The 13,227-nt window shown below is 44.5% G+C and overlaps 1 protein-coding gene across 2 annotated transcripts in view; it reads left to right on the top strand.

Moving 5' to 3' along the window:
- Window positions 1-13,227, top strand: part of LOC143960710 (uncharacterized) — a 142,564-nt gene that overhangs the window by 115,778 nt on the left and 13,559 nt on the right. For both annotated transcript variants that reach the window (XM_077469537.1, XM_077469535.1), the window contains exon 17: window positions 7,203-7,316. In XM_077469537.1, coding sequence (XP_077325663.1) covers window positions 7,203-7,316 — 114 coding nt within the window. The remainder of the gene's footprint in view (window positions 1-7,202; window positions 7,317-13,227) is intronic.

The following is a 13,227-nucleotide window of genomic DNA, read 5'->3' as shown; positions in this document are numbered from 1 at the left end:
GAGGGGGGCACTTTCAGCCTCAAAAAAGAGGCTGAAAATCTCGGCTTATACTCGAGTATATACGGTACATTCAACTGCCCACAGGCTATCATGGAGCTTCTAAATAGGTCTGCCTGAAAAACTAACAGGCAGACCTGATAAGATTGCCTATATGAAATGGGCCTTAAAGTGGTTTTAAGGGCAAAAGTTTTTTTTTCAAATCTTAAAGCAGTATTAAACCCAAAAGCAAACATTTATTAGATCGCAGCTGGCCAATTCATATATGCGATGGCTGTGTTAGGGAAAAGAAAGCCTAAAAAAAGGAAATCAGTCACCTGGTGATCTAGCTAGTAAGTCTGTTAACAGAAAAGCTCTCCTGCAGTTACAGTAAAAAAAAAAAAGGGGGGGGGGGGGTTTGGGACTTTATATGAAGCAATGACCGGAGGCCATGTGCCTCCACCCCTGTCTATGTGAGAAAGAAAAGAGGGTGGGACTTAGAATGAAGAACGAGGCTGCGACTGGGTAAAATGGTCAATATAAAATGCATTCATTGATTTATATCTATGTGTGTCAAAATACAATACAGTAATACATGATAAAAATGGTTGGTCTCCTATTGAATATATATATATATATATATATATATATATATATATATATATATACACATACATACATACACACATATTGCAAAAACTGCACAATCGTGAATAGTTAGATGAGTATGTAACCTGTAGGCTCTCTAATCTACATGGATCATAGTTTAGATAAAAATGGCACAATAGCGAAAAATTCATATATAGGAGCTTGGAAACATGATTGATTTAACACAACATCCCAAAATATCTACGCGTTTCGCAGATCTACTCTACTTTCTCCGGAGCAGGTGCGTGGTGTATATAAAACAGCTGTTGATGATGTGATACTGGGAGCATCATCTCCAGGAGCTGTGGCAATATAGTCCATGACAGTAACCCAACCATAGCATCATCCAAGATAGGCAATATCCATGAGTGTGATCCTCAAATAGTGACCAGGGGTAGTATCAACACCATTTCTAGAAGGCATCTCTTATGTAGAAACATAGGAAACCAGAAGGAAGTGTATAGTGTCCAAGAGGAGAGAAAAATAATAATTCTGGTTGGTTTTTCTCCTCTTGGACACTATACACTACCTTTCGGATCTTGGTTCCCGTTTCCACATAAGATGTCCTCTAGAGATGGTGTTGATACTACCCCCGGTCACTATTTTGGGATCACACTTTTATGGAGGCTATTCAGTTCGCATTGTGCGCTATACAAGTATTTCATTCATTCATTCATTCATGGATATTGCCCATCTTGTATGATGCTTTGGTTGGGTTGCTTTACAGACTACATTGCCACAGCTCTCGGAGATGATGCCCCCAGTGGGCTCCCAGTATCACATTGTCAACAAACAGCTGTTTTATATACACCACGCGCCCGCTCCTGAGGAAGTGGATTAGATGCCGTGTTAAATCAATCATGTGTTTACAAGCTCCTATATATGAATTTTTCGCTATTATGTCATTTTTTAAATAAATTATGATCCATGTAGATTAGAGAGCCTACGGCAGGGGTGCCCAACCAGTGGCCCGGGGGCCACATGTGGCCCGCGGAGCCCTCTGATGTGGCCTGCGACCTCCTTCTGTGGGATGGCAGATTGGCAAGCCCAGATCATGGGTTGCAGACCCGCCATCCCAGAGCATCTGTGTTGTTAATGAAGCCGGCAAAGCAAGCAGCTGTGGAGCAGAGCTGTATAAGCTGATGCTTCCTGTATAGCGCCGTCTCTTGCCACAGGCGGAGTGATGTCAAATGCAATGTGCCGGGGACAGCCCCAGCAGGCAATACCTGAATGGAAGACTGTTATTAAAGGACAGTTTATTACTAAAATTGCAGTGTATATATGGGCATATCTGCCCAGTGGTTACTGGGCTGCTTTCAAACTGATCAGCAGGTGCAGTGCACCCTCAGGTTACCTGCACTGAGCCATAGACTTCTGTTATTACCTGCGGGTTTGGTGAGCTTTCAGAAAGTGCAGCACACCTGCAGGATATAATAGAAGTATATGGCAAAGTGTAGCTAACCCGCAGGAAAGACTGCACTGCGCTGCATTAGTGTGAAAGGCCCCTTTCACACAATCGGTCCAACTCAGTCAAACCCCCCATTCACCTCTATGAAATGGCAGATGTAAACAGATTTGTGTCCTTTTACATCTGCCTACCTAAAAAACAAAAAAAAAACAGACGATCAATCCCCTTCCATTAGGGTGAATCGGATCGGAGGACCCATAAAGTAGAGTGGGCTGTGCCCGTGTCCACTCTGCATGGACCTGTCATCCGACTGCTCTGCTCGCATTGTGGCCCGCGACCGGTTACCAATTCGCTTAAGTGGCCCTCGCTCTTCAAAAGGATGGGCACCCCTGGCCTACAGGTTACGTACTCATCTAACTATTCACGATTGTACTGTGACATGATACAATACGCATGTTTTTTTATATATATATATATATATATATATATATATATATATTAATTTTTAATGGGAGGCAAACCATTTTTATCATGTATTACTGTATTGTATTTTGACACACAGATATATATGAATCAATAAATACATTTTATTTTGATCATTTTGCCCAGTCGCAGCCATGTGCTTTATTCAAAGTCTCACCCTCTTTTCTTGCAGTTACAGGGATGAGACAAACCATTTAACGCTGACAGGGCTGCTTACAATGGTCACTTTTTCATTAATTTATGTAAAATGTTCATCGCAAAAAAAAGTTTGTTGTAATGTCTTATAAGGTATTAGCTGGAGTTCAGCTGCATTTACTATATTTAAATCTTCTAGTACTTCTAACACTCCCCTCTCCCCAGACTGACAATGTTGCTGTCCAAATCTGCCCCCCATACTTATTAATCCACAGTGGTGTCTGCATCTCCCTTATCGCCTCAAACACTTACCTGACACCACTCCCGCACTGTCCCCGCTGGTAGCCCTGCTCTCTTCCTGCATGGGCTTTACTGAGAGCAGCGGAAGCCATTGGCTGCTGCTGCTGTCACAGTCAAACCATGTTATCAGGTAGCAGGGGGCAGGGACAAGCCATGCTATATGTGTCTATGGATGCACACAGCCTGGCTGAGGAAAGAGCTTGCAAGTGTGTCTCCATAAGAAGCTTCCTATGGTGGCACACCAAGAAAAGGGGTAGCCAAAGGTACCGGCAGGGGACCCCAGAAGAGAAGGTTTAGAGAGAGGTAGTATAACCTTTTTTTTTTTTTTTTAACAAAGAAGCTTTACAATCGTTTTAATCTGGGTATCATCGTATATAAATTTAGCCCCATAAGTTCCCTGCAAGGTGAGCCATTCAGTAAGACCTTGCTCACATGGGTGTACTTAAAGTGGATGTAAACCCAATTCATGAAATTTGAGCTGGGCACATACAGCATCTCAAAAAAAGTGAGTACACCCCTCACATTTTTGTAAATACTTTATTCTATCTTTTCATGTGACAACACTGAAGAAATGACACATTGCTGCAATATAAAGTAGTGAGTGTACAGCTTGTATAAGTGTAAATTTGCTGTCCCCTCAAAATAACAACACACAGCCATTAATGTCTACACCACTGGCAACAAGTGTGAGTATACCCCTAAGTGAAAATGTCCAAATTAAGCACAGTGTGTCAATATTTTGTGAGGTCACCATTATTTTCCAGCACTGCCTTAACCCTTTTGGGCATGGAGTTCACAGGCTGCCACACTGGAGTCCTCTTCCACTCCACCAACTCCGTGATGTCGTCATGGAGGATATTAGAGACCTTGCGCTCCTCCACCTTCCATCTGAGGATGCCCCACAGATGCTCAATAGGGTTAAGGTCTGGAGACATGCTTGACCAGTCCATCAACTTTACCCTCAGCTTCTTTAGCAAGACAGTGGTCATCTTGAAGGTGTGTTTGGGGTTGTTATGCAGGAATACTGCCCAGTGGCTAGGTCTCAAAAAGGGAGGGCATCATGCTCTGCTTCAGTATGTCACAGTACATGTTGGCATTCATGGTTCCCTCAATGAACTGTAGATCCACAGTGCTGGCAGCACACATGCAGCCCCAGACCATGACACTCCCAACGTCATGCTTGACTGTAGGCAAGACACACTTGTCTTTACTCCACACCTGGTTGCCACCACACACGCTTGACACCATCTGAACCAAATTAATTTATCTTGGTCTCATCCGACCACAGGACATGGTTCCAGTAATACATGTCCTTAGTCTGCTTGTCTTCAGCAAATTGTTTGCGGGCTTTCTTGTGCATCATCTTTGAAAGAGGCTTCCTTCTGGGACGGCAGCCATGCAGACCAATTTGATGTAGTGTGCGGCGTAGTCTGAGCACGGACAGGCCCCACCCCTTAAACCTCTGCAGCAATGCTGGCAGCACTCATACGTCTATTTGCCAAAGACAACCTCTGGATGACACTGAGCATGTGTACCTAACTTCTTTGGTTGACCATGGCAAGGCCTGTTCTGAGTGGAACCTGTCCTGCTAAACTGCTCTGTGGTCATGGCCACTGTGCTGCAGCTCAGTTTCAGGGTTTTGGCAAGCCTCTTATAGCTTAGGCCATCTTTATGTAGAGCAACAATTCTTTTTTTCAGATCCTCAGAGAGTTCTTTGCCATGAGGTGCCATGTTGAACTTCCAGTGACCAGTATGAGAGAGTGAGAGTGATAACACCGAATATAACACACCTGCTCCCCATTCACATCTGAGACATGTAACACTAACGAGTCACATGACACCAGGGAGGGGAAAAATGGCTAATTGGTCCCAATTTGGACATTTTCAAGTAGGGGTGTACTCACTTTTGTGGTCAGCGCTTTAGACATTAATGGCTGTGTGTTGAGTTATTTTGAGGGGACAGCAAATTTACACTGTTATGGAAGCTGTACACTCAGTACTTTACATAGTAGCAAAGTGTAATTTTTTCAGTGTTGTCACATAAAAAGATAATAAAATATTTACAAAAATGTCTGGGGTGTACTCACTTTTGTGAGATACTGTATATCTGTAGTGTTTACTTATCTCTCTTCAAAGGTGCTATGTTCCATAGATGTCTCCTGCTCTGTTCTTCTGTTATCAGCCAGATAACTCCTGACAAGTTCCATGTCACATATCATAAAAGAAGCCAGAGTTTTGAGCTGGGGAGAATGCTAAAAAAAATAGATTAGCAGAGCCCTGAAGGATCCAAGGGACAGAGCTGAAAGTCTCTACCTATGAGGAGAGGGAGTAGGTGCCTTTCCTCCAATTTGGGCTGTATGCCCAGACTTCACTGCAGTAAATCTCCCAACACGATTTGCACTTTCTAAACAGTATATAAAGCTGAAGACAGCGGATATACATGTAATACTTATGTAGGGAGATTTGTTTCATTTCTGTGCAGCATCTGAAGCTGTTCACTTCACTGGGTATATGTGAGAATTTACATCCACTTCAAAGTGTGTGTTAGCCCAAAAAAAAGAGCATGTTCCCTTAAAGTGGCGTTCAGTAAATTTTTTTTTTTTTAAGTCAGCAGCTCGGCTCTTGGGTGGAGGCGTCGCCATCTTCGGTAAGGGAATCAGGAAGTGAAGCCTTGCGGCTTCACAGCCTGGTTCCCTACTGCGCATGTGCGAGTCGTGCTGTGCGTCATCACTGGTCTCTGCTGTCTTCTGGGACCTGTGTCTCTCCCAGAAGACAGCGGGGGACGGAGGAGGGGCCAGACATGGCATAGATCATCATGGAGCCTGCAGTGATCTATGCCCTGAAGTGGGAGAAAATACCTGTATACAGGTATACGCTTCCCCCCCCATGAAAAGGTGCCAAATGTGACACTGGGGGGGGGGGGATCCGATAAGCGGAAGTTCCCTTTTTTGGTGGAGCTCCACTTTAAAGCTCATTTTACAGCATAGTGCTTGTACTGTGTAATTTGGCCCCCCGTATCACCTAAAAAGCCTGGGTGATCCTGCCTGGCTATACCCTTCCCCCTTGTAAACTGACCATGATTTATCATGGCTGCTAAGCCCTGGTCAGTTTACGTACCTCCGTTATCTGCAGCCCTGCTCTGTCTTCCTCTCCCCCCGCCTGTCTGTGTCAGTGCCTGACCCCCTCCCCTCCTGCTATTATAACTACCATAAAGACTACCATCCCCTCTGTAACAACGATGTGTACCTCATATCAGATCGTCTCCTGGTGCTCACATGACTCCTCGGCGCTCTCTCCTCCCCAGCTGGACAGAGGAGAGAGCCAAGAAGGCACGTGAGCTCCGGGAAACGTTCTGGTATAGGTACAAATCGGTAGCTTTTTATTTTACATACCACAGGCACACTGTTATGTTAGAGGGGATGGGAGGCTTTTATTATATTGGCTAAATAACCACTTTAAGTGTATGCAAAGGACATGTTTGCTCACACAGGGAGAAAGATATTCTGTGCATCCTTGTGAAAACTCCTATTCATGTCAATTAGAATGAAGCAGCTGCACGGACACAACCTCTGCTCCCAATTTGACACCCGTGCAGGACCCACATTCACACACGGCTGTCAAATTGGGAGCAGTATTCACGCAGCCACTGCTTTCCAATAGACATGAATGGGACTGCCTACAAAGAACATGCACATAACCACAGCCCTTAAACAGGTGTAAACTTAAAGTGGATGTAAACTCTCGCATATGCCCAGTGAAGTGAACAGCCTCCGATGATATACAGAGATGAAAAAACCCTCCTACATAAATTTTATATGTACGTCTGCAGCCAAGCCATACTGTGAAAAGATGAGCTCTCTGCTTATCCATATTTAAACACCCTCCCCTACACAAATTTTCAGCTGCTTTTATAGCGTGTCTGAGAACTTGTCAACGTTATTATGCTGATAACAGAGGAACGGAGAACACAGGGCTCAGAGCTTTGGCTAGAGAAGTAAACACTACAGATATATGTGCCCAGATCAGATTTCATGAATGGGGTTTACAACCACTTTAAGTACAGCCATATGAATGAGGCCCAACACTGCACAGAAAGAATGAGAATCACTTGCAGAGTTCACTACCCTAGAGTCAGACTCCCATAAAAGCACATACCAGCTTGATTTACAGAAAATGGAAAGGGCCATTGTTTTAGGATGGGGATAACAACCCTCTTTTTGTGTTGTCTTTTTAATAATCATTAAAATCACAGGAAGAAAAACTAAGAACATTGCAAGAACAAGAAACAAAGAAGCTACAGCGACTGGAAGCAGAGCACAGCATGGAGGCTGAGCAGTGGAAGGAGCGCCTGAGGCTTAGTAAAGAGGTATCTCTAGACTTTGTAAATCCAGTGCCTATTTATGTGAAATGGAGGAATGAAAAAGTGGTGGTGCTGTCTGTCACAGACATTCTTATATTTAGTTTCATGAAGGCTGGATTTCAACTTTTGTGCTATGTCACCCAAACGCGTGTTGAAACGACTTACTTTAAGGCAGCCTATTTCAACAAACTCCAGTGTAAGAAAAAAAAAATGTACATAGCCTCTTTGCAAACCAGTGCAAAGACTCTTTTTTTGTTCAAAGTCAGGACTCCCAAGCCAGGCATAACCCCTCCCAGCTCAGCTAAGCATCGGTTTTGCAGCAAGCAATAAAGAACAGACAAGAGGGGAGGGTTCCTGTGTCTTGTGATGTATTGTTCTTCAAGAAAAGTGGATACATTTTAAAAGCAGAGTAGCAAGGTGGGACTTTGTATGAGGCACGAGGTGTGTAGGGCTAAGTGCCTCCATCCCCGATAATTGGAACAAAAAAAAAACCCTAAATAAAAAACAGGTGGAACTTTATATGAGGCATGCACGATAATGATGAATATAGCAAGGTACTCAAAATAATACAATAGAACCAAAAATGTTGCATAGAAGCATCACATGACACCAATTGGCATTATATGATTTTATATAAAATATAACAGAAGTAAAATTAATATAATTTATACTATAAAAACCCGAATTCTTTGGAATTGGAGACAGATCTCCAATTGTATAAATAATATAACAGAAATAAAATGAATAACATGATTAGTTCATACTGTAAACACTATATAGAAAACAAATTCATTAAAAGACAGGTCTCTATGATAGATGACTGTATCCTCGGTTAATAATATCCAATTGATAGGTAAAGGTAAGGTAATGGTGCAATTGTAAACATAAGGGGGCAACTATTGGCTCACAATCCCATAGTAAAGCAACATAATTGGTTCATACCCTAAACATTGTAGATAACCAAATTCACTGAAGCGTGTCTCCATGATAAATAATTAGTCGTAATTTGCTGGTACAGTCCAGTTGGTGTATAAGGTAGTAAACAGTGATAATATAGAAGAAAGGGCATCTATTGGCTAAACGTGTTGCATGGTGACGCCACTCTTCAGGAGCAGGTATGAGGTAGGTATCTATAAATGCAGTAAATGGAAAAATTGGATTTTTGTACTCGCCATAAAATCCTTTTCTCTGAAGTTCATTGACGAACACAGCTCCTTATTTCTTGACCTTAAGGTCATCACGCCACCTTCAGGAGAAGACTAGGCAGAACATGAAACACATGTAAAAACAGCAATACTGCACAGCACCGCCAGGGGGCGGTCCCTCTGGCTATGACCCCTCACCCTGCTTCCTGCAGCTCAGTTTGTCGAAAAGCAGTACAAACAAAAATAGGAGGGGTGGGTGCTGTGTCCGTCAATGAACTTCAGAGAAAAGGATTTTACGGTGAGTATAAAAATCCCATTTTTTCTTTTGTTCATTGGCGGACACAGCTCCATTAATTCTGGACCTTAGGGATGTCCCCAAGTGTGAAAACCGCAAAACATAACACCCACAACAAAAGGAACATCTCAATAGAGGAGTTGCCGTCTTAAACAGCCGCCATTAAAACCCGCGGCCAACTTATGCATCAAAAGATGCATTTACAACAAAACTTGTAACTTAAAAAAGTATAATTTGCATCCTTACACAGCCACCTGAAAAACCTTGCGGCCAAAACAAACATCTGAAGATGCGCTTACGTCAACCTTGTAGAATTTAGTGAAAGTGTGAACAGACGCCCAAGTCGATGCCGAACACCCCTGGGAGATAGACGCTTGATGTCTGAAAGCGCAGGAGGTTCCAATTACCCTGGTGGAATGAGCTGTGACAGGAAAAGGGGGCACCCCACCACTTTAAGACATAGGCCTGAACCAAGATCTGTCCGATCCACCTAGAAATGGTGGATGACAAGACTGCCAGACCTTTTTTCAGACCAACCACCAAAACAAACAGACTTCTGGAAGGGAGCCGTAGCAGACAGATACACCCGTGTCTGGACCATGTCCAGGGAATGTAAGGCAATCTCTTTAGGGTGTGTCGGCTTAGGACAAAGGGATGATAACACAATGTCCTCATTTAGATGGAATGCAGAAACCACCTTTGGAAGGAAAGAGGGCTGCGGACATAGCACCGCCTTATCCTTGTGGACCAGGTAGGGAGACTTGCAAGACAAGGCCGCCAACTCAGAAACCCTCCTGGCAGATGTAATAGGCGCTAGAAAGACTACTTTCTGAGAGAGCGTCAATAAGGGAATTTCCCTAATGTTTTAAAACTGCGGTTTCTGAAGCACCGAGAGCACCAGATTCAAATCCTACAGAGGCAGCAGTGGTCGAACCGGAGGGGCCACATGTCGAACCCCCTGAACAGACCTACTCACCAATGAACGGGTCGCCAAAGGTTGCTGAAAAAAAAAAAAAAAAAAAAAAGACAGCCAAAGCTGATACCTGCCCCTTAATGGTGCTCAACCTCCCTGGCGGTATGATTATTTCAGATTTTAGGTGCTGAAAGCAGTACATTATTTTGCATGGAAATTTGGCGTTTTATATTGTAGGCCTGTAATTCTTAGAAATAATTCACTTAAATCCATCCAAACAAGAGTCTAATAAACATCCCGGGTATGATAAAATTTGAAATACGAAATCATAAATTATAGTTATATATTTTTTTTTTAACAATAATATAATAATAATAAAAATGATTTAATAATGTAATCAAAAACACTGAAGTGTGCCAAGTTGCAGAATTGTCGCTGTCATTACTTTTAGTTTGATTACGAGTTTGCCCACGAATTACTATCGCCCAATTCTGCAAGTGATTATAATTTATTTTCGCTGTTTTCTAGCTGGTCTATAACCACTTTTGATGCAAAACTGAAATTTTTTTGGTTGCTATAAACAATCTCCGGTTTCCTGGCATAAAGAATAGTATTTATAATAATATAAAACTGCACGCAGGACACTGGACAAACCACTACGGACAAAGGGGATGTGTAATTATTTGATACAGTATACTGTAATCTGTAAGATTACAGTGTACTGTATACTGTTTTTTACTTTTTGAATTTGGCGTTGAACTCAGTCCCCGTGCGTCGCAACACTCGCAGGGAACAGAGCTCTGCGCTTTTACAGATCGAGCGAGACACGGCAGCTCGCAGATCACAGCGGGGAGACATCGCTGGATCCAGGGGACAAGGTAAGTAACCCCCTACATGGATCCTGCGATGGGATCCAGAGTCTGGCTCGGGAATACCGCTTATGGTAATGAAATCTTACCCCAAGCCAAACTCGGGAATACCGCCAGGGAGGCTACTGCAAAAAAAAAACAGCAGGATCCTGGAAACTGAATATGTACGCGGACGCCACTCCATCGCTTCACACATGGAGATGTAAGCCTTCCATGTACTATGATAAAATCTTCTGAGAAGAGGACTTCTGTGCACTCAGCATAGTGGAGACCCGCTGTGGGCTTCCCCACTCCTTGTAAATAAACTTATCAAAATAAGTTAGGTAGGGAAACACCTTAGCAGTGTGGGCCGGCTTGTGGGACCCAAAAGGGACCAACATCTCTGCAAATGCCCCCGCCGTATCCTCTATCGTTAGGGTATCCCGCACCGCTGTGATAAATGCTCCTGCCAGCGCTTTTTCCTGTGCTGACTCAGACACTGAATCATCCTCGCTGTCCGAACGGTCCTGGTCCACATCCTCTGAAATGTCAGAACAGGGACCACCTGTCAGAGCAGGGCCCGAGTCTGAATCAGAGCTTCCCCAGAAGACGATGGGGGACGGGGGCATTTTTTTACCCCCCGTCTGGGGAAGAAGCACCAGCTTCTGGACGCCATGCTGACCCACTGTCACCACTTAGGGACCTAAGGCAAGGCACAGCAAAAACCCACCCTCCTAGATGCCACAGACTGAGGGGCCCCCCGCAGGACTCGCCACCCTGACCCAGGTACTGTGCTGCCGCCATCTGCTCTCCCCTGTGCCAGCCATGAGGTGTTCTGTGTCAGTTTCATGCTGTTCCAGACTGAAAAGCCACCCATCGCTAGAGTGAAACAAAATGGAGGCTACTAGAAAATGGCTGCCTCAGCAAAAGAGATCGCTGGGAAAATGGCCGTCGGACTTTCCAAAAATGGCCACAGTTAAGAAAACTGGCTGCGGCTACAAGAAAATCTCCAAGGTTAAGAAAACTGGCTGCAGCTACAAGAAAATGGCCACAGATCACGCGGCGGGCAGTCCTCACATGGCAAAACACAGATATGCAGAAAACAGCCTAAAAACAGGGAGAAAGCGAGCGGACCACCAACTGCCCAGCGCAGCCCCTTGCCAGGACTCAGAGACCCCCCAGCCAGGTATGTGCACCGCACCCCCTATGCCCAGTCACACAGTAGCCCATAGCATGGGGAGTAGGGAAAGGGACAGGGAGAGAAGAAAGGGAGCGTGAGAGACCCCCTAGTCAACCTCCCAGGGAATGCCCAGCTACTCCATCCTGCAGAGACAGGTGGAACCATACTTATCCCTGCTGCAGGGACTGCTGGATGCATTCCACGGACAGACCCATCACCCGAGCAGTACGGGGTGGCTGTCAGCCACGGGACACTGTGACACGGACAGCAGTAGCCCGGTCATACGTGTGCCCCAGAGCATAAAGCTCACCGGTCTGCACACGCTTGATGGCCAGGCTGGGGAGACTACCAGGCTCTATATTATCCAGCCTGTCACCCAGCCCGGCTGTTGATTGTAGATCAAAGGAATCAAAAACAGAAAAAAAATTCCGAGGACCAATGGTCCTCACAGGGAGCCAGGTGCTTTTATACTAGGCAGAAAGAAACTGAGCTGCTGGAAGCAGAGTGAGGGGTTATAGCCTGGGTGGTACTGTGCAGTTTTGCTGTTTTTACACGTTCTGCCTAGTCCTCTCCTGAAGGTGGCGATATAACCCTAAGGTCAAGATTAAAAGTGCTGTGTCTAACAATGAATGAAGGAGAAATCCGGATGTGCAGGTAGGCATCTTCCTGATGTCCAAGTAAATGAAACCCACTGGTGAAGCAAAGCAATCACTCACCAGGTAGATAAGAAATTTGGTAAGATCCTTGAGGTCCAGAATAGGCCAATGTTTCCTATTAGCATGGGAAATGCAAACAAGTTGGTATTGAAGCCAAGGGATCTCTCTCCTTCTGGCATGTGTGATGACCCAAAGACAGCAGCCTTTCCAGAGCAAGGAAAACAGCACATTTGTGTGGCACTGAAGGGATTATTGAGCACATGAAGCAACAAAACACATGTTTGTCACCTCTGGACATCACACTGCAGACCCAGTTGTCCATGATTTCCTGAGTACAGAAAGATGCAAAGAAGTGACTCCAGACCTAGTAGACTTGGGGTTACAGAACTGGAACATAGGCTTATGCTTAAAGCCCAAGGCTTGCTGCCAACAAAAGAAAAACACTTCTTGGATTCCAAAAGATGGCACCAGTTCATCACCTGTCTCCTATAGGGCCAAGAGCATGCTTCTACCCAGTCACCTTCTGAATTAAGGCATCCAGGATGGTCCAAATAAGCGCTTGCCCTCAAAAGGACAGCCTCCTAAGTTTTTTCTTGCAGCGAAGTGCTGCTAACCAATATTTGAGCCAGAGGATCCTTCTCATAGACAGACATGGTGTGCAACCTGAAAAATATGGCATCCACCAGGAAACTCAAGGCGCTTTAAAAAATCTTCCTGGAGCTGCCAAAAATGGAAGCCTACACTTTGCCCAAACGTTGAGAACTTGACAAACTCCCACTGAAGCCACCAGTGGCTATAGAGCTGCCCCCATTAGAAAGGTCATCTTAAAGAAGGTCTCCAACCTCTTATCTGTGGAATCCTTAAAGGCCAGGTCCTCATT

The sequence above is a fragment of the Lithobates pipiens genome, unplaced genomic scaffold, assembly GCF_037356315.1.
Source record: "Lithobates pipiens isolate NorthernLeopardFrog02 unplaced genomic scaffold, aLitPip1_a1.2 Scaffold_8, whole genome shotgun sequence".
Taxonomy (NCBI): domain Eukaryota; kingdom Metazoa; phylum Chordata; class Amphibia; order Anura; family Ranidae; genus Lithobates; species Lithobates pipiens.
The sequence above is the reverse complement of the archived record's forward strand: the minus strand, read 5'-3'. Positions and strand labels throughout refer to the sequence as shown.